General features: G+C 55.2%; 1 protein-coding gene across 1 annotated transcript in view; it reads right to left on the reverse strand.

The window, feature by feature from the left end:
• LOC105106579 (interferon-induced GTP-binding protein Mx2) overlaps positions 1-24,317 on the reverse strand; it is a 35,377-nt gene that overhangs the window by 5,326 nt on the left and 5,734 nt on the right. The window contains exons 2-12 of the mRNA XM_064476075.1: positions 21,392-21,694; positions 20,584-20,776; positions 19,110-19,247; positions 16,907-17,061; positions 13,361-13,499; positions 8,640-8,838; positions 5,289-5,367; positions 3,091-3,213; positions 2,643-2,784; positions 1,701-1,859; positions 1,215-1,291 (exon numbers count right to left, since the gene is read on the reverse strand). Of these exons, the coding sequence (XP_064332145.1) occupies positions 1,215-1,291; positions 1,701-1,859; positions 2,643-2,784; positions 3,091-3,213; positions 5,289-5,367; positions 8,640-8,838; positions 13,361-13,499; positions 16,907-17,061; positions 19,110-19,247; positions 20,584-20,776; positions 21,392-21,640 (1,653 nt within the window). The 5' untranslated portion in view covers positions 21,641-21,694. The remainder of the gene's footprint in view (positions 1-1,214; positions 1,292-1,700; positions 1,860-2,642; positions 2,785-3,090; positions 3,214-5,288; positions 5,368-8,639; positions 8,839-13,360; positions 13,500-16,906; positions 17,062-19,109; positions 19,248-20,583; positions 20,777-21,391; positions 21,695-24,317) is intronic.

Below are 24,317 nucleotides of genomic sequence, written 5' to 3' on the forward strand. Positions count from 1 at the left end.
CCTGTGAGCTTCACGAAGGCAGGCTGCCCTTCTGTTCTGGAGAGTGCGTGGCCAAAAGCATGTATGTGGCAGCCCCGCTCCCAGGACTGAAGTCTGAGAGCAGGAGTGGGCCGTGTGTCACTTCCCACAAGGAGTGACACGGAGGACACGAGACCCTGGGCCCCGATGCGGCTCTGGGGCAGAGAGCAGATGGCAGGGAGCGTGTCTGGGTGGGAGCCCGGTCACGGTGGGGGGCAGTGTGGCCCCGGAGCTGTGCCCAGTCTTCCAAGGACGGCAGAGGGGACGGAGGCCCTTGGGCGGCAGCTGTCTCCTCGTCCCCGGAGCAGCCTGTGCTGCTGCAGGGAGCCCCAGGCCCTGGCAGGGCTGGGCCAGAGCTCAGCAGGACCGACCCCGCAGGCAGGAGCACGAGGCTCCCAGGGCACCAGCCACCCAGGCCCTCAGGGGACTGCGTGCATCTTGAAAGCTGCCAGCCTGGAGGGTGGTGGTGAAGGACCAGGCCTGTCACCCACCCCCTGAGGAGGTGCCCCGGGACTTAGGCACAGCCTCTGGGAAAGGCAGAGAGAGAGGTCGGAAATGAAGTTCAGTTTTCACCAACTGGCCAAAGAGGTGAAAGCAGAAATTGTTTTGCGATAGAAAATGACAGAACCGGTTTTCCTGGCTCATCTGATGTGGGATGAGACTCGGACCCGTCAGCCTAGGCTTGGGCAGAAGAGGGTTTTATCCCCATCCCAAACGGGAGCCAGAGCAGCCCTCGCTTCCCTCTGCTGAGACAGGGGCTCGGGGAGAACTGCCGGCTGCTGACTGAAGAAGAACACAGCCCTGGCGAGGTCTTTAACTCAAGCCTAGGAGGCTTCGGGGTCGGCCTCGCAGACACGCTGTCCTTGGTGCTGGGAGGAGACTCCAAGCCCCAGCCAGTCCCTCGGCTCAGTGACAGGCTCGGGTGTCACCGGCCAGCCCGCACCCCGCCGGGCTGGGGGGCTCGCGGGAAAGAGAGCTCCAGGCCGCGTGCTTGGTCTCCTCCCCCAGGGAGGGGGCCTCTCCGGAGCAGGAGCCAAAGGGCCGCCGCTCCTGGAGTCGCCAGCCCCGCTACCCTGCAGTCGTCACCCTGGCCTCCTGTCTCCAACGGACAGTACATGTCTAGCTTCCTTCCCCTGTTAGACCCGGTGGGTCAGCCCGAAGTACAGGTGACCAGCAAGGAAACGGCAGGCACTTACCTGGGCAGTTTGACTGAGGTTGGAAAACTCGCTGAAGTGTTTTCTGGCTGTGTCGGTGAAAGTGTGCCAGACAGTCTCTGAGCAAAGAAAGAGCGAAACGTCAGTGAACTGCAGCCAGGAAGAAGCGGGCTGAAGACACAGGGTGCATGGACCATGACGCCTTGTCCCCGTCCTGAGGCTGAGCTCCCCAGATCCGCAGACCAAGGGGGAAGGGGGGACGGCTCTCAAGCCCACTGTCACCGCCACCCTGAGCAGGTCCCTCGGTTCCCTGGCCTTTTGGTGGGTGTGTCCTCTTCAGGGTTAGCACGGGACTGCTCCCCGCACAGCAGCACAGAGGCCCAGCTATGATGCAGATAAAGCTCACACGTGCTCATCCTCCCCCCGAGGCTGCTAGAATCCGCAGCCTGTGTCCGATCATTCCGTTCCCGGCCCCCCTCCAAGGCCCTGGCACCCACGGGAGGTACAGCAGGCAGGAGAGCGCCTCACCAACGACTTTCTGGAGCATGACGACCGCCGGGTCCACCAGGCGTTCCAGGTACTGCTTCACGATGGTCTCAAACGTCCTGTAGTTGACGAAGCCCAGGAGCTCTTTGCCTCGATACTGCTTCTCATATCTTGAGACTTCTTCATGGACGACGTTTTTAACTACAAGACAGAACAAACCACCATGGTAAATTCTGATAATTTCGGAGACATTTTAGAGATGGGACCCATCTCTGAAACTTACCCCAATGTTTCTAAACAGAGGTTTTTTTCATAATCAAAAAATGTATTGCTCTGATGATGCCAATTTGAGAAACAGTGACATTTAAGACACAAAAATCTTTATCTGTTCAAATGTGTTTCAACTGAGGGTCGTCATCCTGAGAGAGAAGTTGAATGGTTATAATTGGAAGGGAAAAAATCTGATTAAGTGAAAACAGAACCTCAGAAATTCTTGTGCACTTGCAGCTCTCCCAAGAATACATCCAGACACAGCCGGAGGAATCCTACCATGGATGGAGAGGGCTGTTTTTATTAAGTGTTAAAACAAAGATACACACACACAGGCGCACACGCACACACACACGCACACGCACACACGGGCACATATCCTCCTGGCACCTGGGCTGCAGCAGAATGGAGCTGGAACTTTGTCAGGCAAACAATCACCCTCTTTGGTCCTGCGTTACGGCTGAAGAGAAGGGGAGAGACGGGGCAAGTGATACCGTCCAGCCTTGAAAAGCAGGGAAGCAAGAAGGACACAGCAGGTAGGTGGTGGGGGGACTCCTGCTGAGCTGGCGAGGACAGAGGGAAGCACTCTCGGACACCAGGGGGCCCCCCGCCTGGGCAGGTGAAGCTCTTTGCACACTGTTTCTGCGCTGGGAGTGGCTTCTGGTCTCGGGGAATATGACCCTGCTCTTAGGGGAACACTGCCCCAGGACTTACCTTTTTGGGTGTTGGCTGCAAGTGTGAGGACCCAGTTTTTAAACTCCTCTCTGATTTTATTATATAAGCGGGTCTCTTTCTCCTTTACAACTTCTTCTCCTTCTATTAACTTTTCAATGTCCTGATTAAACGCCTTAATTTTCTGAAAAATGAGATAAAATCATCCATCAGTCCTGTAGTCATATTAAGAGCAGGAACCAGGACAGCAGCGTGTGGTGGGGGCTGGGGTCTGCAAACAGGTCAGGGGACCCCCCAGCCACCTCATCCCCTGTTGAGACACACAGGGGGCAGGGCGGAGCTCCCACATGTCACCTGTGGGGACGCTCACGTGGAGGGCCACCTAGAGACGTGCGGGGCCACCAGGAAGGATACGGCCACCTAGAGAGACCTGGTGACGCAGAAGCCACTTTCTGTGCCCAGTGTCAGACGCAGTCCCTGGCATCCTCACCTCAATCAGAAAGAACATTTTGTCAGCGTCGTGGCTGGGGACGTTGGCTCCACACTGGCGCAGCTCCTCTATCGCCCTCTGCTGGCTCTCCTTTGTTTGATTTTCCAACAGTGGGAGGGATTTCTGAACAAAGGAAGAGAAACACTGAAACTCTGCAGCTTGATGAAGTCAGATGACAGATTTCTCAGGTATATGGGTGGAATCCCATCTGAAAGTATCCCAGGGGATCCGGAATTCCTATTATCCTGTGGGAAGCTTGTTTAGTTGGACACCTGTTAAGGAGCCCAAGTTGGGCTTTGAAGGCAATGCTATGCACTGCAGTTGGAAAGATCTGCTGTGCTGTGAGGTTTTGCTGTGTGATCTGGGTGGGGCGGAGTCAGGGAAGGAGGGGCCACTTCTTGTTTTGTTTTGTTTGGCTTGGAGCTTTGCATCGAGAGAACAAATACACTTGAAAATAACGGGAGACTTATTTAATGAAATGTTCTGTTGGTAGTTTGAGTGTTGTAAACTGAAAAATGGTGCTTTGGTGGAAGGATGTGTCCTCGTGTTGGTGTCAGGCTGGGCACCGTCCCGACCAGTCAGTGTAACTGATGAAGATGACAAAGTCGGGGACTGGGAAGGATGGAGCGGACACCCCGGGAGGGGGGTCTTTGGGCCAAGCATCGGTCCAAGACCTCACATCCCAGGTAAGCCCCACAGGCAATACAAAGCACGTGTCTTTATTGCTTCTTTTTCACAAGAGAGGAGCCTGTGGCTCAGAGAGGCAGACTGCTCGATACATCACTGAGCTAGTCAGGGGCAGAGTTCCATTTGGCACCCTGATCACCCGATCCTCGGCCCGTGCCCGGGAACACGGCAGGTAAAGGCACCTGAGTGCATGATGCTGGTGCAGACACCGGGCAGGATGAGCTCATGGGGATTTACAGGCAGTCTGTGGATTAGCCTCCCAAGAGGTCGATAAGGTGTGTGTGTTTCTCTCTCTCTCTGGCAGCTCGCAGCCATAGGCAGAAATGTATTCATTGTTTTCCTGATACTTCAAATGATCATAACTGATCTTGATACAGAATGTTTAACGACTTTAAAATAGTAAAAAACTTAAATTTGAATTTCAATGAAATATTTAAATGTGAAATATTTAAATTTTAATGTTTAACGTGAAGTGTTTAAATGTTTAAATGTTAATGTGAAATATTTAAATAAGGTTTGGAACTATTATCAAAATGCAATATCTACTAAAAAAAAAATGTGTTTATCTCCACTAGACAAGGGATATACCTCTGAGGCAGGCATGCATTTTTCAGAATCCTGTGCTTCAGATGAAGGGGATTTCACTGGAATCAGTGTTCCTCCAAGTGTGTTCCCCAGGTCACCTGGAACGTGAGAGGGGAGACTCGTGGATCCCACCCAACGCCTGGTGACTCGGAAACTCGGACCCGGGCCCTGGGAATCTGAGCTGAAAGAAACACTCTGGGTAACTTTTGTGCACACACAGTTTGAGATCCACTGGCCACTTCCAAGCAAATATCCTTTGAATCTGTGTTTTCTGGTTCAAAAGAATCCATTGCCTTTGTGTGACAGCCGGCTCAGCACAGACTGGAATCCAGCCCCCGGGATCGTCTCTGCCCTAAGGGTTAATGTTCACTCTTCCCGCGTTGTTCGACCTCGGGCACACAGGTCCGGGCAGCACGACACGGGTTCTGCTGCTCCCAGGACACCGGGCCGCGGTCCGCGGTCGCCCGGTCGTCAGCGACGCCAGGAGAGCTTTGCCTGGGGTCGTCTGTGCTTGAGAACCGGTGAGCACTGAACATTTCTCTCCTACGAGCTTGAAGCTGGGAAGATGATTTTTGTGCCGTGACGCATTAAGAAGCTACTGGCAAGCTGCCGCGGCGTCCGTTCCCCTCTCCGCCGCTCTCCCCGGTGCTGGACGGCCCTGACGGCCCCGGGTACCGGATTCCTCCTTCTTCCCTCAGTGCCCCCGAACGGACGGATTCACTCCTTCTTCCAACATCATGCAGGCGTTGCTTCCCCGTTACAGACGCTGTCTTGTGAGCCTGTGACTTGAATGACTTGCGTTTGAGACATACTTGCTTGCTTGCTGATTTGGGCAGTTTGATGGGTGTCTTGGCCAACTGATGACCACGAAAGTGACTTGGACGGGCTGTTACTTTTGTAGCCTGCAGCCTGACCCTCTGACTCACCCTGATGTGCACGGTGAGCTCGGCGGTGAGCCTTTCTGCCAGACGAGGCACGGTGGCCTTTCCTTCCTCCAGGAGACCTCTGAAACAGGAGAGGGCACACGTCAGCTCAGGAAGGGCTCGCTCTCCAGTACTGGGCCTTGCAGGTGGCCAGGGCAGCTCGCATCTCGGGTAACACGCGTCATCAGAAAGGCCAGGCGGCCCACGAGAAGGACAGTGACAACTCCGTGGAAGCCCGCACCTCGGCCAGCACGGGGCTGGGAAGCTTGCACTCAGTTATCTCCTCTTATCATCCCAGCAAACTCATGAGTCATCTTTTCAGGAAAAGCAAAACACATGTAACTTCATAGAGGTTAAACGACTTGCCCAAAATAGTATTTCATTTCTCCTAACCATTACTTGTCCCCAAATGGCCGAATCCATCTTCATAAAGAAGAACAAGCAGCAGGCACCCCAGCCCCTGACGTGTAACAGACGTGGCGAAGCTGCCGCCGCGAAAGCAGCGCGGTGCCGCGGCCGAGACGGGCAGAGGGGCCTCGGGGTGCAGAGCAAGCCCGGAAACACGCCCGCGCGGACGCCGTCAACTGGCGTTGGTAAAAGCACCAAGAACCTGCAGAGGGGGGAGGACGACCTCTTCAACAGCTGTTGTTGGCGAAACTGGATTTCCACACGCAAAGAGTGGGCCTGGATCCTCATCTCACACCAGACACAAACGCCCGCTGAAAACTGCTCAGCGGCTCCAATGCAAGACCTGAGCCAGTCAGACACCTAGACCAGGGGGAACATCTTCATCACATCGATCCTGGAAGTGGTTTCACAGCTGGGACAGCAAAAGCACAGGAAACAAAAGCAAAACAGGCAGGCAGGACTACATGAAACCACGGAGCCCCAGCACTGCGAAGAGACAATTAACAGAGGAAAAGGCAGCGAACCAAACGGGAGAAAACATCTGCAAACCACACATCTGATCAAGAGTGTATTTCAGAAATATACAAGGAACTCCTACAAATCAATATCAAAAACCCCAAATAACACAATTGAGAAACGGGCTAATGACTTGAATAGAGATTTCCTCAGAGAAGACACACCGGTGGCCACTCAGTCCATGAAAATGTGCTAACGTCGCTGATCGTCGGGGAAATGCAAATCAAAACCACAACGAAACATCACTTCCCATCTCTGAGGATGATATTATCCAAACACCAGAACACAGGCGCTGGCCAGGATGCGGAGAAGCTGGGACCCTTGTACACTGTTGATGGGAATGCAAAATGGTGCAGCCACTACGAAAAGCAGTATGAAAATTCAAAAATTTAAAATGGGGCTCCCATATGATCCAGTCATCTCCCTTCTGGGGATTTATTCAAGAGAATTGGAATCAAGATCTCAAAGCAATATTGACACCCCTGTGTTCCCTGCTGCACTGCTCACAGTGTCCGCGGTGGGGACAGACACGTGGATAAAGAAAATGTGGATATGCCTGCAATAGAATATGGTTCCACCTTTAGAAAGAAGGAAACTTTGCCACACGTGACACTGTGAATGACCCTTGAGGACTTCATGCGAAGTGCATCGAGCCACCGTAGAAGGACAAAGAACGCCTGGCCCCCTTTGCAGGAGCCATCTAAAGCCATCAGACTTGTGCCATCGGGGAGTGGAATGGCTGTCGCCACGTGTGGGGGGAGGAGGAAACGAGGGCTTGCTGAGCAAAGGGGATAAAGTTTCAATTCTGCAAGGTAAGTCACTTCTAGGGGCCCGGGGAACAACACTGCCTGTGGCGAACAGTCCTGCACTGTGCACTTTCACATTTCTCGGGAACGTCGACTTGTGCCAAACGCTCTTGCCGTCATGAAATGAGTTTTGAAAGTGTTTACGTGGGGCTTCTGAGTGCCTACACCGTTCTAAGGGCTTTACAGATATTTAATCATGGAACAACCAGGTTTACAGAGAGAAAGGCAAAGACAAAGGGGAAGGCGCTTGCCCGGGGCCACACACCAGGCAGTCCGGCCGCTGAGTGTTTGCTGTCAGCACAGATTCAGGAAGGACCCGTGGGCTCATCGTCCCAGGGCTGCTCTGAGAGCTGTCGTGCAGGGGCAGAGTCCCAGTACGCGGACGCACGATGACTAAAGTCAGATGTCCAGCGACAAAGCACTTCAACACACTTTTTCATCCAAGACTTAATTTGCCCAAAATCCGGTTGTTTTCAAAGTCTGGTCCCTGGACCAGCAACACCTGGGAACGTGTTAGGAACACAGATTCTGCCGCCTGACACCCAGACCTCAGAAACTCTGGGCCGGGGCACAGCCAGCTGGATCCTCCTGCTGGCTCAGGGTTGAGAACCGTGGGCGTGGTTGTTACAGAGCCTTCTTCTTGCTCGGCGAGCGGGGCTTTCTCTGCCTGCGACCCCCAGTGCTACCGAAAACAGTCTGTGTCTTGGATTCAGGGTGGGGACAGACAGAAGGGAGGATCCGGGTGCTGGTTTGGGAGTGTTGGCTCCTTGGGCGCTGGAACCTGTGTGTGGGTCACATATTTAATCCTAAACTCAACCCTGTGGAGCACCAGCAGGACTCACTGAGCAGATGAGAAAGCAGAAGCTCAGAGAGGGCCAGCCATCTCCCAAGGGCACAGAGCAAGCAGCAAGCCTGGTCTGCCCAAATCCATCCTCTTCCCACTGTGTCTCTCCTTAAAGCAGGCGTGGTCTGTATCTTCTTACCCCACTCCCTCATAGTTCAAGAACAGCAAGTTCCTGAATGAATTATAAGGAAAAATTGCCCAATTCAATTGGAAAATTCCCACTGTCTTGCCAACTACAGAGGCACTACAAGATAATTTTCGATAAGAACCAGTTAGCCTGCAGGCTCTAAAGAGCTGGAGAGTTCCGTAAAGCAAGTGGGTGTGCTGGTTGATTTAACGTCTTACATCTTTAACGCCTTTGACCAGGTTCACTAGTTTCCAAAAGTTAGAAGATCTGTTTCTAGGCCTCTTTTCATTCACTATTTGTTCAACCTCATCGTCCTCATCTGTAAAAATGGGAAGAACCTCACCTGCTATATGTACCTCTTAAGAATTTGTGGGACTCAAATGAGCAACAAGTGAAAACCTTTGGGGAAACCACAGTGTATATGCCCCATGAAATGCCATGTTACAAGGTTTTCATCAGCACCATCATTAGAGACCAAGAGGAAAATGACTGGTTTAAATAAGCCAACAAAATTAACACCAAAATTAAGACAAGGATATGTTATGCCAGGTGGTATAATTTTACATGTAATTTGGTCATCGTATCGGCCAATCCTGGCAGGCGGAACTGGCTTCCAGGGAGTCCAGCCCTGAGGTTGTCCTAAAGAACCTCACCTGAAGTACGGATGCATTTGGAAGAACAGCGTCTCTCTCCTGGTGGCCTCTGCCAAGCTCATTTTGTCCAGGATGTCCTGCTGGCCCCGGCACTTCACTATCATGTAGCCCTTCTTGAGGCAGTACGTGAGGTTCTGCATCACGTTCAGGACGCATTTCTCGGTGCCCTTGTCCACTAGGTCTGGTTTGGTCAGGATCCCTGTGAGATGATGGAGGAAAGCACTGGAAGGTCAGTTGTCCCCTCAGACATATTTGAGTTCCACTAGGCTATGGGGCCTTTTATTGGGCAAGACCAACCAAGTCCACAGCCTTGACCGCCCAGTGCCTGGCTGCCCATTCATTGATCCCACCGTCACCCCTCTTCCTTGCACCTGCATTTGCTTATCCACTCACTGGACTCCTTACCTGCCTTGGGTCATTTGTTTAACAAATGTTTCTTGGGTGCCTGCTGGGTGCCGACACTAAGGCAGCAGCATCAGATCGGACAGGCTCCACCACCACGTTTCCAGGGACCCGTCATCCCTGCTGTCAGGAGGGTCTGGCGTCTCAGGTTGCATACTCGCTCCACCCCCTCCACCCCCTCCTTGTGGTTCCTCCTCTGAGAGTCTCCCACCTGCTTTCCTGTCTCGCTCTCCCGCCCTCACTGCTCCCCACTCACACTGGATGGAAAGCCGTGCATTCTGCGTGATTGTGTTCTTTGAGTGTCAAATTCCCGCTGCATTTCCTCTTTGTTTCCTGTTAGAAACCTGAAGGTCATCTTCTACTGTCACTGTCATTGTTTTTAATTTGCTGTGAAGTCTGGACTTCTCGTCCACCATTTCCTGAAACTTTCCTGGCACCTAAAGGATTGAATTTCTCTCTCTCTTTTGACCTTCCTGTCACCAAAAGGTGTCATTTAAGAGCGGATCTTCACAGTCACTAAGAGGTTTGTGCAAGCACAGGCCTTCATGTCACTGACAGAGTCGAGATGTCTCTGAATCTACTCTCGCACCTTCCGTGGCCAGAGAGGACCTTCCCCTGGGAGGGAGAAAGCAGCCAAGAAGGCCTGTCCCTGGAAGCAGCGGTCACTCGTAGAAGCCTAGGCCACTGGCCTTTATTCGCAGGACAAGTACAAGAGAGCAGAACTTGGGACGCTCTGCTAGGACTCGCTGCAGCTGGGGAGAGCGCCTTCTCGCAGTGAGCCTGGTTGAAAAAGAGGACGCACGCGAATACGTCCCCATCTGCAGCATTTGCTCACGAGCCTCATTTAGGGCCCCAGCTACAGGGAAGGCCACTAACTGCCAAACATTCCTAGACACTTCAATTATAAAAACAAAATTAATCCATTCCTAGATGCTGTACACAAACATATTTAATTAAGAAAGGAGCACACTGAGTCAAGCGCATGCTGAGGGTGTTGAGCAGGTGGCCGTGAACAAGACTGCAAAGTCCCTGATCTCACGAATATCCCCTCCCTTGTAGTGGAAAAGTGCTAGAGAAATGAATCCAGTAACGTAAGAGAAACAAAGAAAAACATCCGCTGCTGATCCGTGCTATGCAGAGAATGACAGTGACTGCTGGCAGGTGAGTGCAGGCAGGCGTGGATGGTGTAGATCCCGGCTGGGTCCCCAGGCGGGCCCCTGGGAAGGCAGCGCTCAGGCTGAGGTCTGATAGGAGGAAGGAGCCGGCCTAGTGAAGATGGGGAAAGACCCTTCCAGGCCCTTGGGAAGAAGGAGCTGGGATGACTGAGCAGGACTGGAGAGGAGGGCGCGGCAGAGAGCAACGGGAACTGTGCTCAGAGAGCCACGCAGGGGCCAGGCCACAGGGGGCTTGTGGTCCAGGTACAGGAGTCTGGGTTTGTGTATGTGCGGAGGGAGCATTAGAGAGTCAGTCGGGGGCGGGGCGACACGACCCAATTTGCATGTTTAAGGACCAGCAGAGAGTGCAGTGCACTGGGCAAGGTGAGTGTGGAGAGACCAGGCAGCAGGTGATGGAGGCTCAGACTGCACAAATGAGAAGTGCAGATGGATGTGGTGTCGGTCTGGAGGCAGAGTCACCAGGACTTCAGATGGGTTAGACATGTGTAAGCAAGCAGAAGGCAGAATCAGGTGTGACTGTCTGATTTGGCTTCAGACCTGGGCAGGCAGGTATGGAGCTAAGAAAGGGGCCGGGAAGCCCTGGGAAGGAGGAGAATCTGGGTAGGGTGCAGACCCCAGGGGTTGTGCTTTGGTCACATTAAATTGGAGACACTTAATGCGCTTCCAAGTGGAGATGTCAGGCCTAGGGAAAGGTTAAGGGTTACAGATACAGGTGTGGGTGTCGCTGGCAAATCGATGGGACTCGAAACTGTGGACAGACGTGATTATTTAAAGAGGCTGTGTTAACAGAGGGGAGAGCTCAGGACCAAGTTCTGGGTTTCCAGTACTTAGAGGTTAGAGAATTGAAAAACCAACCAGACCAAGATCGAGACCTCCAGGTGGCCAGGGAAGAGGAGACCTGAGAGAGAATGGGGACCCAGAGGCCAGCAGGCCGTGATGTCCCAGCGCAGGAAGGAAGATGTCAAGAAGGGAGTGGTCGCCACCTTGACTTTGGCTGAGAGGTGGAGGAAGATGAGCACAGGGAAGGGACTGCACGTTTGTCAGCACGGAGGCCACTGGTGACCTTGACCAGAGCCTTCTCTGTCCCAAGGTGGGGACAGGAGCTCAGCCGGAGCTGGCTGTGTGGACAGTGTGCATTTAGCAGTGCATGGATGGGGAACAAGCTTGGTGGGGACCCCACAAATATTCTGACTCTGTTCTTCCCCAAGCTTAATATTCTGTAAGCCACAACTACATCATCCACCAAATTTGTTCTGTTTTCACCCTTTGGAAGTACTGCATAGGCATTCATTCCTTTTCTGCTTTTAAAAAATGTGCTAAAGTACACGTAACTCACGTACACCAGAGAATACCTCAGTGCGTGAGAAGACGCTGCTCCCCCCTTTCTGCACCATCGTGGTCCCCGCTTCTCAAGTTAGTTTTATAAAATACGGTAAAATACACATAACCAAGTTTACAATTGTAGCCATTTTTTAAGACTCCAGTTGGGTGGCATTAAGTACAGCCTCACTGCCGTGCCATCGTGACCAGCACCCAGCTCCAGAATTTTCTCATCTTGCAAAACCAAAACTCTGTACCCTTTCATTAACTGCCAGTCCCCTTCCCCGCCTCTGGCAACCGCCATTCTACTTCCTGTCTCTTTGAATTTGTCCAGGTTCCTCAAGTCAGTGGAATCATACAGGATTTATCTTTCTGGGACTGGCTTATTTCACGTCCTTCCTTTGCAAGGCTGGACAGCACCCCATTGTGTGTGCGCACCGTGGTTCACTTGTGCACTCCTCCCTTGATGGGCACTTGGTTTGCTCCCACCTTTTGCTTTCGTGAAGAACGCTGCTGTGCACGTGGGTGGGGATTCCCTTTTCTTTTTAAACCCAGCGCACTTGTCTCTGTCGCTGCACTTGACCTGGAGTGCAGATGGAAAGCCTGCAGGGACACCGTGATACTGTCTGGGACGCACTAAGGTCTGACTGTGTGTCCTCTACGCCTGCAGTTCTTGGTGAATTCATATTAATAGCAGCTAATATTTAGCGAGAGCCTTCGGTTATCGGAGTTTACGCCTAACGAGAGGAACAGACAACGATTAATAAGAAGCGTTACTCAGTTTCTACAGAGATGTCAACATCCGAATCGATCTACTGGGCAGGTGATATTACCTGCCGTGGCCGTCAGCAGGACATCCCTCTTGACTTACGATCGTGAGAAGAGACAGGAATTGCACGTACAAGGACGGGTGACCCCAGACCTGCGTTTTCTCCCTGTGTCCATGTGTCTGAGACGCCTGTAGGGGGCAGGAGCTAAGGGAGCACGCGTGGTCTGGCCTGGAGTAACACTGCACTGAGCCGCGCCCCCATCGGCTTGTGTCCATCCTTACTGGGAAACTGGGAACTCGTTTGGGAAAATAAAAATGGATAAAGGGTAGGTGTGTACTGAGTATCCACTTAGTCAAGGGAAATGACTTGCCAGTTTTCAGGAAGGAAAACGCTATGGGTAAGTGCGATGACTCGTAAAGAAGGGATATTGAGTAATAATATTAAAACTTTAAAAATAGGAGCTGCCATTTGCCTAAGGGTGTGCAGCCAGTAAGTGGTAGGACGTGGATTCAAACCCAAGCAGTCTGTGTTCTTAAGCCAAGTCCCCTATAATACCTTCCAGGGTGGCTTTTTAACGAAAGGAATTTAAGGGAACCCAGGTCCCCAACGAAAAGTTGTGCTTGAATGTGAATTCTGCAGACACCGTGTGCTGCAGTGCACGCCTGGAAGTGTGCTCACTGAGTATGCTCATCCGGGCTTTATGAAGGGCTTTCCCATCTCCAAGGAGTCACAAGAACTCAACTGTGGGACTGCAGAGCTGATGGTCCAGGCACTTTCTCCCTTGTGGACCACTGTGGACGTTCTCGTCCCCCATCCGGAATGGTTTGAGAATGCAGATGAGGGACAAGTGGAAGGAGGGCAAAGGACCTCCCAATTGTGGCCACACGTCTCACCCTGACTGTGACCCCCAGCCCATGGAGCTTCCCCTGGGAACAGCACTTGGACCCAACGCAGGAGTGGGCGTCCCTGGCAGAGCTCCAACCCAGGGCCTTCTATATACACGAGGATTCCCCCCGCCCTTCCCGGCCTCTAGAACTGGGTTCCCTCTTCTTACCTATGGTCCTGTCCCCATCGGGGTCCACCTCCTGGGCCATGCTCAGCGCCTCTGTTGTGGCGATGTCCACGTTACAGGGGACCACCACCAGGTTGATCGTCTCCTGCCTCCGGATGTACTTGGTGATGAGTGCCTTGATCTGATGCCAGGGAACCACAAAGAACGAGTTCATCTCTGGTCACCCAACGACACAGCCACATGTGTGTGACACCCAGAGCACGGCCCAGCTGTCCCACTTCTGGGCTCTGGCTTGTCCTCTTCCTTGGGAGTGTGTGCCCACCTGCCCTCCCGGGTCCTCTGTTGACGTCCTGCGTATCCTGCACAGCTCATCACCAGTGTTTCTTCCTTCCCGAAGACTCCCTGACCCCCAAGACCCTACTTCCTCTCCAGATCTCTCCCATGGCGCTCCTGAGACTGCCTTCTATGAGGGTGGTGTGTGCGTGCTGTGTCCTCCCCAGAAGGACACCTCTGGGGCATCCCTGTCATGATCCCGGACGTCCCCATGCAGAGCCCAGCACAGCGCCCGCGGCAGGTGCTCAGCGCCAGCCCCCGTGACAGCTGACGTCAGTAATGTCTCCACCTTTGTTTATGCAGAAAACCAATGACTTTTTCCTGCGTTTGTTCTCGGGAGGGGTCTAGCTCATTAGAATTAGAGAGATGTCATAAGATTTCTGAGACTTTGCAGGCACACAGGAGACGTGGGCCAGATACGCCTTAAACTCCCTGCGTGGAGAATGCAAACAAATAACCGTGGAGCAGGCTGGCACCTTGGGGTGTGTTTCCTTATATTTGGTATAACTCACACTTAGTGCTGCGCAGCTGACATTCCGTCTAATTTCAAGCTGTGCACAGAAAATAGTAGGCACAGCCACAAAATAGAAAATTTCCATCACATAAGCACACATTAGCCTCATATAGAAAGTTAAGCACTGAGATGAAATAAAAATGCCGAATTTGAACAGGTCCAGTTAGGCCTCAGTCACGGGAAGTTTAACTGAGTAAAGCTACAGGCAAACTTTGTCCGGGAGCTTCCGTGGCAGTTGTCCTAACGGTGCAAGTTCGCTTCGTGTTGGTGCCTCGCCCCTCGGCGGCACCTCCGTGACGGACCTGACAGCTTCTGTAAGTCAACGGACGGGGCCATCCAGGGCTCTCCGCCTCAGCGCTATTGGCAACCTGGGCTTCTTAACAGTTTTGTTTGTTTTTTTGAGCTATTACTATCCAAATTGCAATCCTTATTTTAAAATTTAACTTAATGATTTCATGCATTTGGACCCTTTCAAGAATATCCAAGAACTCTTAAACAGTGATATTCTGAAAGTCCCAAGTTTGTCCAAAATCTGTATTACTGACTGATAGTGACGACAGCTCCATAACAATAAGAGTAATCATTTTCTACAACCAGGCCCTTCTGTGTAGCACAGGGAACCGTGCCCAACGCCCTGCAATCAACCATCATGGGTGAGAACCTGAAGAAGAATTCATGCACACGTGTGACTGAATCACCATGCTGCACACCAGAAACCAACACAACCCCGCAACCCGACTATTACAGAAGAATAATTACTCTCCTTGTTGGGGTGAGGGACCTCCCCTGCGGGGCTGTCCTGTGCGCTGTGGAGTACTGAGCTGCGTCTCTGTCTCTACCTACTAGATGCTGGTAATAATTGCACTTTTCCCAAGTTGTGATAACCAAAAATGTCTCAGACATGCCTGCGTTCCCCGGAGCTGGGAACTGCGGCCTGAATCACACTCCTTCATGTGCATTTTGACAGGATCTTGGGGAGTGAAAACTGCCCCCCGGGTGTCTGCCTGCAGAGGGAAGCTTCGTAAACAGAATACCTTCTGCTCACGTCACCCGTGCTTACCGGGCTCAGGTTCTGGGCCGTTTGAGGACCCAGAGATTCAGCAGCCAACACGGAAGGCAGTTCCTCCCCGGTTACTCCCCAGCAGGGAATGCAGGCCATGAACACTCGGTGAAAAGGGACATGGAGTCAGAAGGGCCGGGCACAGGGCGTCCGGCATTAGGCATCATGATGGCCTTTGAGTAGAAGCCTGGGGTAAGTGGGGGCACGTGCCAGGTGGAAGTCTGGGCGGGGAGGGCATTTCAGGAAGAGGGAAGAGGAGGAATAAAGATAGGGGTGGGGCACAGAGGACACGGGGCCAATGATCTGGGGCCAGCTCACATGGGACCTCGGGAGCTGTCTTGTGGATTGACATGGGACCACTGGGGACTCTGAGGAGTGAGGGCGTCTGGCCTGTGCTCTAGGACAGGAGCGTTGTGTAAGAGTGCACTTGGGGAACGGGTGCTGCCATGAGCGGCAGGGGCAGGAGAGCAAGGAAGCAGGGCAGAGACGGGAGCTCAGTAAGAGATGGCGGTGCTGTGGGCTCCTTGCGGCAGCGGACAGGGAAACATGACGGCACGGGTCTTGGGATGTGTTTGAAAGTGGAGCCAGTCAGGATTGTAGCTTGACTGGCTGCGTCCTGTGATGGGCAACTCCTCACTTCTGACCAAACAGTCCTCTCAACAGACTAGCTTCTTACCAGCTTCTTAACAATTTATTTTCTGTTTTTCTGATTCTGACAAACTCTTATGCTCACCTCCCCAGTGGATGCTTCCTCAAGTGTAAGCACTGCTTTCAAGAGGGAAAAGGGCAGCGTGTTCCTGCGAGTGGCCGGCTTGAGAGGAGGGGGCCACACGGGACTTGATGCGGAAACACTGACAAAATGGCACGGTTTGTGCCCGCAAGAGGCCGGGTAGAGAGAAGGAGGAAGGGTGTGGACCTGCAAGGGGGACACAGAGTCCAGGTCCAGCCCTGCCCTGGGCATTCACCCGAGCACCTCCTTACCTCCTTTCTCTGCCGCTTTCCCACCCTCTCCCTCTGGCCCGTCAGGACCTGGCTAAGCCTCCGGGTCGCCTCTCTTAACACAGGGAACTTGCTGTCCCCTGATTCTGTGACTATCGCCTTCCTGGAGCACCTCGTAGATGAAGGACAGCTTCCTCCCAGTCTCCTTGAACTTTGGCCTTTGCTTGGCTCAAGAACCCCCGGCCTCTTTCAGGAGCCCCTCATGGGAGGGGCAAGGTGTGCGCTTCAAGGTGAGCCTGATCTCAGCCCTGTCCATGGTGCTGGCCTTTCTGCCTCCGACCAGACATCACAGACTGTGTTCCAATTGACTTCCAAAGTACTGCTTTAGCAAAAATATTGCTACTAAATTTAGCAGATTTCACGTACAAACCAAATTTCCGGCACACTTTGAACATCAGGATAGCAGTAAGACAGGACTGACGTTCCCACACGACAACATGCAGTGAGGTGTCAGCTGTCCCCTGAAACACTGAGTCAACTTTGCCCGTTTCCATGACCTGCCAGGCCCTTCTCAGAACCCGAGTGTGAGCCCCCAGTCCTAGAAGGTCCGACCCTAGTCTCCTCCACAACCGCTCAGAGGGAGGGCTGCGGAGGTGCACCAGAGCACGTGGGGCTGCCGGCAGAGACCTCAGAAGCCACCCCAACTTAGCATGGCCCGTTGCCAAGTTCCAGAAAGGCTCACCTGCTGTCCGATGTCCTGGGGCTGATTTCCCACGGCCACCCTGGCGATGCCGGGAAGATCAATGAGGGTCAGATCTGGAACCTCAGGGGCGGTGACCTCCAGACTAATGAGCTCGTGGCTAATGCCAACTCCACTCCCAGCTATGGCGTCCTGGGCTGCGGAGACCAAAGAGGAGACACCCAGAGTCCAGATGGACCGCCCGGCCCGGCAAAAGCACTGTGTAACTGTGGCCATTGAGCCCTTCTCCCATATTCGGGAACAGCCCTGAGGGGCAGGGAAGCAGCTTAAGGCGCAGGCTGGATTAAGTGCCTGATTCTCTACAGACAGAGCACGGGGCAGGCTAGAGCCAGGGCTGCTCCTCTGTAAACTTCCCCTGCTTCAATCGTCATTCATCGTCACTACTTAAGGTACGACTTTTGTAACCTTTTACTGAAGAGTCACGCACGCGCAGGACAGTCCCCACCGTCTAAGCAGGTGCTCGGTGAGTTTCACAGGCGGGACTCACAGGTGTAACCAACACACGGCTCAAGTCACAGAGCACGGGCAGCCCTCCAAGCCGCTCTCTCCCTGTCGGGCATCGGCCTCCAGCAAGGATGACCCCTGGCCTGGGCTCGGCCGGCATCTACTCCTTTTGCCCACTTTGCACTTTATCCGTGGTTGGGCCGAGTGAATTTGCTGAGACGACCACGTCTGACCTACGAGAACAGCAGTTTCACGTGGTCTCACCTAATCACAAATGGAATCATGAACCACAGGGCCCCTTGGTCTGGCTTCCCGCCCCACACGAGGCCTGCGTGGTCCCCTGTCCTGCTGCTGGTAGCTGAGGGTGCTTCCTCTTCACTGCTGCCTGTTCGTCCACCCAGTGCCATGATCAGGTCGACTGTGGACGGACACTGGGGGGTCTCCAGTGTGGGCTATGAACATCCTAGAACCTGACTCTTGGCGCACATGTCCGCTGCCTGTGTGCTCAGGAGTGGACTTTTGGGGCGACATGGGGTGTGCACGCCTCCAGCCTTACTGGAAAATTGTGGCAGTTTTCCAAAGTGGCCACACCAACTCAGACTTCCACCAGCAGGGCAGCGGAGTTCCGAGACGCTATTCTAAAGATGCTTTAGCTGTGGTTTGCTCATGACTCATCTTCCCACGTTCATCCAAGCACACGCCCACGGTGTGTGGGAGCCCACCGCCCTGCCGGCTCTGCCCGCAGAGCTCGTGGGGCTGCAGAGCCCAGGGCTGACTTCAGTGGCGCAGCGGGCCGTGCGGGGCCCGCGGCCGCCCAGGACAGGTGCAGCGGGCGTAGCTGGGGTGCAGAGCTTTTATAAACTTGACGCTAGGAAATTTGTCAGTTGAGGGCCGCAAGCAGCTTCTGTATTGGGGGTGGGGGTGAATGCTAGAATTGGGGCACTATCTCTCCACCTGGGAGGGATCCCTCTGGTGAGCCAGCCGAGGCCACGCGGTTCCCGGGGAGCTAGGCCCAGGGAGTGAGGTGAAAACCCCTGTCTCACGTGCTGAGTTTATGGCTGAGTAAGGCGCAAAGCCCGTCTGCCTGGAACAGAGGCCCTGTCTGCAGGGATTCCTGCGAGGATCAAGGCTAATTTTGCCTGCCTGGCTGAGCCCAGCTTGCGAGCAGGGCAGGGAGAAGCCTCTGGGAAGGACAGGCTGACTCAGGGACCTGAGGGGCAGGGCTGCGGGAGGGCGACCCCCAGGGCTCCTCTAAGCAGGTTTGGAAGCGGAATCCAGGAACAATGGAGGCTTTTGAGCGTTCTGCGCCTGCCCAAGGCTAATCCCCAGGGCTGGTGAGTTTTGTCCAAAGGCCAGGGTTGGCTGTGCTTCTACTAAGGACCCTTTGGCTGAGGGGAGGGGGAGGGGGCTACATGGGGGTGGGGCTGGGGCTGGGACAGTGTTGGGGGAAGTCGCCTGGGGGCAGAGCCACTGCCACAGGCAATCAGCCACTCCAGATTAGAGCAGTGCCAGGATGGCTGGGGTCAGCGGGGACCCTGCAGGGGACACTTCCCAGAGGAAAAGCAGGCAGGTAAGCTGAGACCAAAAGAAAGAGGAAGAATTAAACAGACAACCAGGAGGGATGGCGTGCAGGCAGGGGCGAGGGGAGGGGAGCAGCACAGGCTCCTGTGAAGCTGCAGGGGCCCCGAGGAGGATGGCCACGGGCAGAAGGAGCCGCCCCTGCAGCCTCCCCGGGCCCTACCTTTCCGGATTTCCCTCTCCACCTGGGAGGGGTCCTGCAGCTGGAGCTCCGTGTTCCGGTAGCTGAGTGTCCCCCTCCACGTGCACTCGTGCAGCTGTTTCTTCAGTTGCAGCACCAGCGGACACCTGGTGATGATTCCTGGGAGAGAGTTTCCCAAACATAAAAGAAGCGTTCTCAGGTACCCTCTGCTCTTATCCCCAGGACCTGCCCCGTGTCCCCGGAGGCTTGGTCTGAAATTTCTGTCCCTCTCTAGGGCCCAGTCCAGGCCACCACACTTACCCCCAGGCCCTAGAAACGCCTCGGGCATTGTCCGGGACAGGCGGGATGTCAGCCAGAGGTCTGCCCGACCCTGTCCAGCCCTCCCAAGCCCCTCCCAGTCCTGTGGGAGGAGGTCGGGGGGTGGGGGTAGGCAGGGGAGGGGGAGCAGGATGTGCACATCGGGGCCCAAGGGTGAGGTTTGTGGGGGCGCCTGGCAGGGAGGGATCAAGTTCCCAGGGAAGCTGGAACTGCCCTGAGCTGCCTGGGGCTGGGCTCCGGTGGTCAAGCCCCTAGTACCTGCACACAGCAGGGCTGTCCTACGACCACTCCCAGCCTGGGACCTTGTCCAGGGTCCCCTGCCTGCCCCACGTCATTGCCGTGGCCTCCAGACTCTCTGCCCTGTGGCGTCTCTCCCCAGAACGCTGAACCCAGGGCAGAGAGGAGGAGCCACTGTGCCCACTCTGAGTTCTCATCCATCAGGAGCCTGGCTGGTGGGGATCTCATGGGACGTCCCGGAGTAGAAGACCAGCTGTCTGTGGTCAGAGGGAGCACAGGCCAGGGCCCCTGGCAGCGCGGCTGTTCCTGGGGCTGCGCAGGGTCTGGGCCGTCCCCCAGCACCCCCACACCCTCCTGTGTGCCCAGGAGGCCGAACCCTGGCCCCTGTTTCTCGTTGGGTGTGGGGGATGGGCACTGCTGGCAGGAGATGGGAGTGAGGAAGGGAACCGGCTGGCGGAACCTCGACCCTCTTCCCAGCTGCCACCTCTTTCTTCTTTTTTTTCCCCTTTATAATTATTTGATTACATCAGAAAGGCAAAACAGCTTTTGAACTCTACACACAGTTAATTTTTTTATAAAAGAAAACTTCGGGTCTTATCATTCTGTGATCTAAACTTCTTCAGAAAGACTGTGTGTGAGAAACTCACAAATTAATGACATCAGACAAGATATTCGCTTACAGAAACCACTAGAAGGAAACTAACACAGGCCCAGCGATGCCTACTGACATGAGGAGAGGACCCAGGTACTAAGGGCAGCTTGGGACACCCAGCCCGCCTCCCCGTCCACTGCAGACCCCGCCGTGCAGGGCCTGTGGGAGCCACCCTCCGGGGGTCCTTCCCAGAGACCAGCCCGTGAAACCCCTGGTCCCAGGGATGCTTTGTGGCTTGCAGGCGGCCGGCCTCTGGCTGCAGAGCGAGGCTGGCCCAATGGTGCTTACCGCTGCCCCGGGGAAGGGCGACCCCCGACAGCGCCTCCAGCACGGAGCTCTTGCCCGAGCTCTGGTCCCCGATGACGGCGATGGCGGGCAGGGCCAGGTCCTGCTCCACGCCCAGGGCCCGCAGGGAGTCGACGAGGTCGATGCAGGGCCGAACCCTCTCCTCGTACGGGCTGAACAGGCTGTTTTCGGGCCCCTGGGGGAGGCAGAACAGACTTCACAGTCGTGGCCTCTGACAGGGCTCCCACCGCCGTTGGGAATCTGTGGCCGAGCTGATGCAGCTGCAGGTGATGGGTTACAGACAGGAGGGTGAGCGGTGGATGGAGACGTGCCCGGGGGAGGGCCCTGTGCTCTGTTCCTGTGGAGACTCGGCTTCTGCTGCTGCGGGGGGTAGTTTGGCTGGGGCTGGAGGAGGAGGTGCCCGACTGAGAAGGGAGAAGTTGCCGAGAGGTGGTGCTCCCTGCCAGAGGGAGGAGAGTCGGGGGCCCCGGGACTGCCGAGCTGGGGTGGGCTGGGCTGGGCTGGCCATGGTGACAGTGGCAGTCATAGCCAGGGGAACACCTCCCAGGAAGGAGACCCCCTCACGAGGAACGGAGCCCCCAGACCCATGACCGGGAATGCCATTGCTGCCCAGAGACTGTCCCTGGGGCTTGTTGGAAGTGCCCAGGAGAGAGCCGTGCTGCTTGGGTGGGGGGGGACCACACGTGCAGACCTGGCTGCCCTGGAGGGGGCTCCCCCATGGCCGCTCTCTGGTCCTCCTCGGCCTGGTGGCCGGGAGTGCCCTTCCTGCCCGTCCCTCCACCCGACTTGCCTTTGTGCTCTGTTGGTCTCTGTTTCCTCCTGGCTGCTGCTCACTCAAAGGGATAGGCTTGAAATCCTTGGGGAAGAAAACAGGCTCCTTCCCCCCAAACTGCCAGTTTGGGGGACTCATCATCTGTCCTGCTCCTGCACCCGTTGGCAGTGGCTGCTGCAGGAAGGAAGCCATTTCTTTTTTGGGATGGTGTCGGGGAGAACTGGAACTGTGCGTCTGGCGCTGCCGGGACCTGTAGGGCATGGGCATCCACTGTCGTCCCGTCAAGCTGCTGCTCAGCACCTCCAATCTTCTTGGCAAACTCTGCAAACACACAAGATGAGAATGTGTCCCCAACGTCCCCAAGCGGACCTCCCGGTGCTTCATCCTTCCAGGCCTGCCCGCCCAGCCCAACACAGCACGCCCTCCCGCACATGGACTCAGGGCAGACCAATTGCCCAGCACAGCCCCGACCGCAGGAGGGGCTGGCTCAAACAGGCTCAGAGCACATGAGGGGTCCCTGCCGGCCCCCTGCGGACAAGGGGCCTCCACGATTCCATGGGGAAGTCTGAATGTTCCTCTGTGACTTCTGATGAGCCAGTGTCACCTGAGGTTCAGGACGGGACAGGAGACTGTGGGCATGGAGAGACGACAGGTAGGCTCTCCCGGGTCCCTTGGGTGCCAGCCCCTGCCCTGCCACCACCCAGGCTGCCCGCCAGACCAGCTCAGGCTGCTGGGGCGTCTGGGGGAAGCGGTTGCTGGAGTCTCTTGCTTCCCCACGGGGCTGTCATCAGAGAGCCAGCCTGTGAGAAGTCGCTGGTGGCACCGAGTGCCGGCCTCGCCCGGCGCCCCTCTGAGAAGCTCATCTCAGCTTCACAATAACCGGGTGTGCTTGCCCCTAATCTGCATTTTCCAGGTCAAGGAGCAGAAGTGGGGGGTCCGGTTCCTGGCCTGAGTCAGGACTCAGCCAAGCTGGTGACTCTGGGTCCTGAGCCCTTGCCCGCTACTGCCCCCCCACCTCACCCCGGGGAGCAGAGCGGATATGGGAGATGAATGGTGTCCGCACTCCTCCTAATGCCCGTCCACCTGGGATCGTGCATGTGACCTTATTTGGGAAAAGGGTATTTGCACATGTTTCCAAAGAGGGTCTGGAGATGCGAGTGGGCCTGAAATGCAAGAAGAGACGGTGGGGGTGGGGAGGGATTTGAGACACAGAGACCCACAACGAGAGGGCGACGTGAAGATGGAGGCAGAGATGGAAGTATGCTGCCTCAGCCAGGGAACCCGGGGGCGCAGGAGCCCCAGCGCCGGGAGCCAGGCCTGGAGCGGATTCTCCCTCAGGGCCTCTAGGAGGAACTAACTTTGCCAGCGTCTTGGACATCTCGGAGCATCTGACTTCCAGACCCGTGAGAGAATAAAGTCTTGTTTCAGCGTCCAAGTTTGGAGAGTTTGTTATGCCAGCCCCGCGGCACTAACCAGTTGGGGGACTGGCGTGTGGAGGCGGCCCCTCCCCAGTAGCTGCACTCTGGGGGGTCCACTCCGGCCCATGTCCAGCTGCGGCCCCTCAGCCCTCCGTCCCCGTCCCACGACCGTGGCCTCTCTCCACCTAGTAGGCCTCTTTTCCTTCTAAACCCTGGGTCTCAGCATGACTGAACCCTTTCTAGAAACCTCTGAGACCTTTCTTTCAGGACAAAGTTCTTAAAAAGATGTGGTCCCAATCTCCTTTTCCATATTTGATAGAATCCCTTCTCTGAATGCTGCGCCCAGCATTCTGCCTTTCCTCAGACTGGACAAGCATGTTCACAACTTCGTGTGTGCCACTGGCTTTTGTGGAAAATGGGAGTGGCTCATTCATTCATTCATTCATTCATTCCACAAAGATGTCTGGAGGACTGTTAAGGGCTGAATTGTGTCCCTGAGTTCATATGCTGGAGTCCGAACCCCTGCGACCTCCAGTGTGACTGTGTTGGAGATTTGGCCTTTAAAGAGGTGAATAAGGTAAAACGAGGTCGCTTGGGTCGGCCCTAAGCCAACCTGACTGACGTCTTTATGAAAAGAGTGAAGACACAAAGGAAAGACCTGTGAGGACACAGGGAGGAGACGGCCGTCTACACGCCGAGGAGAGAGAGCTCAGAGCAGCCTAGCCTGCTGGCACCTTGGCCTTGGACTCTGGCCCCCAGACTGTGAGAAGATAAATTTCTGTTGTCTAAGCTGCCCCCTGGTGGTGCTTTGTTAGGGCAACCTGAGCAAACCCAAACAAGGACCTGGTACGTGCAGGCTCCTCCTGCCAGGCGGGTGTGCTGGTGACCAAGCCAGATAAAGCCCCTGCTTCAGGTCCGGACATTCTGTCCCGGAGACCCCCAAACAAATAATCTAACCCCAGGTGCTGAGGGAGGGTCTGGAAGAAAGGGGGTGGGTCATGGTTCCTGGGTCCGGTGTTATTTCCCCTGAACCCGTGTTTGAGGCGTGCCTGTGAACAGGAGCTGAGTGGCAGAGGAGCACATACTTGAGGACGTGGGGAGGAGCCTTCCTGGCGGAGGAAATGCAAGTGCAAAGGTCCTGAGCTCAGGGAGCTGCGCGGAGCACCCCCTTCCCCCAGGGGCTGGGAAGGCCTAGCCCAGGGGCAGCTCCCTTCTTAGGGGCAGCTCTGGCAATGCCTGGCGTTGCTTGGGTTTGGGCTGGAAGGAGGCAGGAGAGGCCTTCCACCTGCCCTCTTCCACGTGGTCAGCCCCACGGCCCGGAGACCCTAAGTGAAGGGGCGGTGCCAGTTCAGCCCTGCTGCCGGGGGAGCCCTGCCAAGGGCTGCTGTGCGGAAGGAGTGCCTTTACCTCTGTGTTCACATCCTGAGCCAGTACCTCCATCTCCCTCCGTCCCCAGACTTCTGGGTAAAATTACTCATTTTATGAAACACCTAGCCCTTCAGCCAGTGTCATGAGGAAATATGAAA

This window comes from Camelus dromedarius, chromosome 2, assembly GCF_036321535.1.
Source record: "Camelus dromedarius isolate mCamDro1 chromosome 2, mCamDro1.pat, whole genome shotgun sequence".
NCBI lineage: Eukaryota > Metazoa > Chordata > Mammalia > Artiodactyla > Camelidae > Camelus > Camelus dromedarius.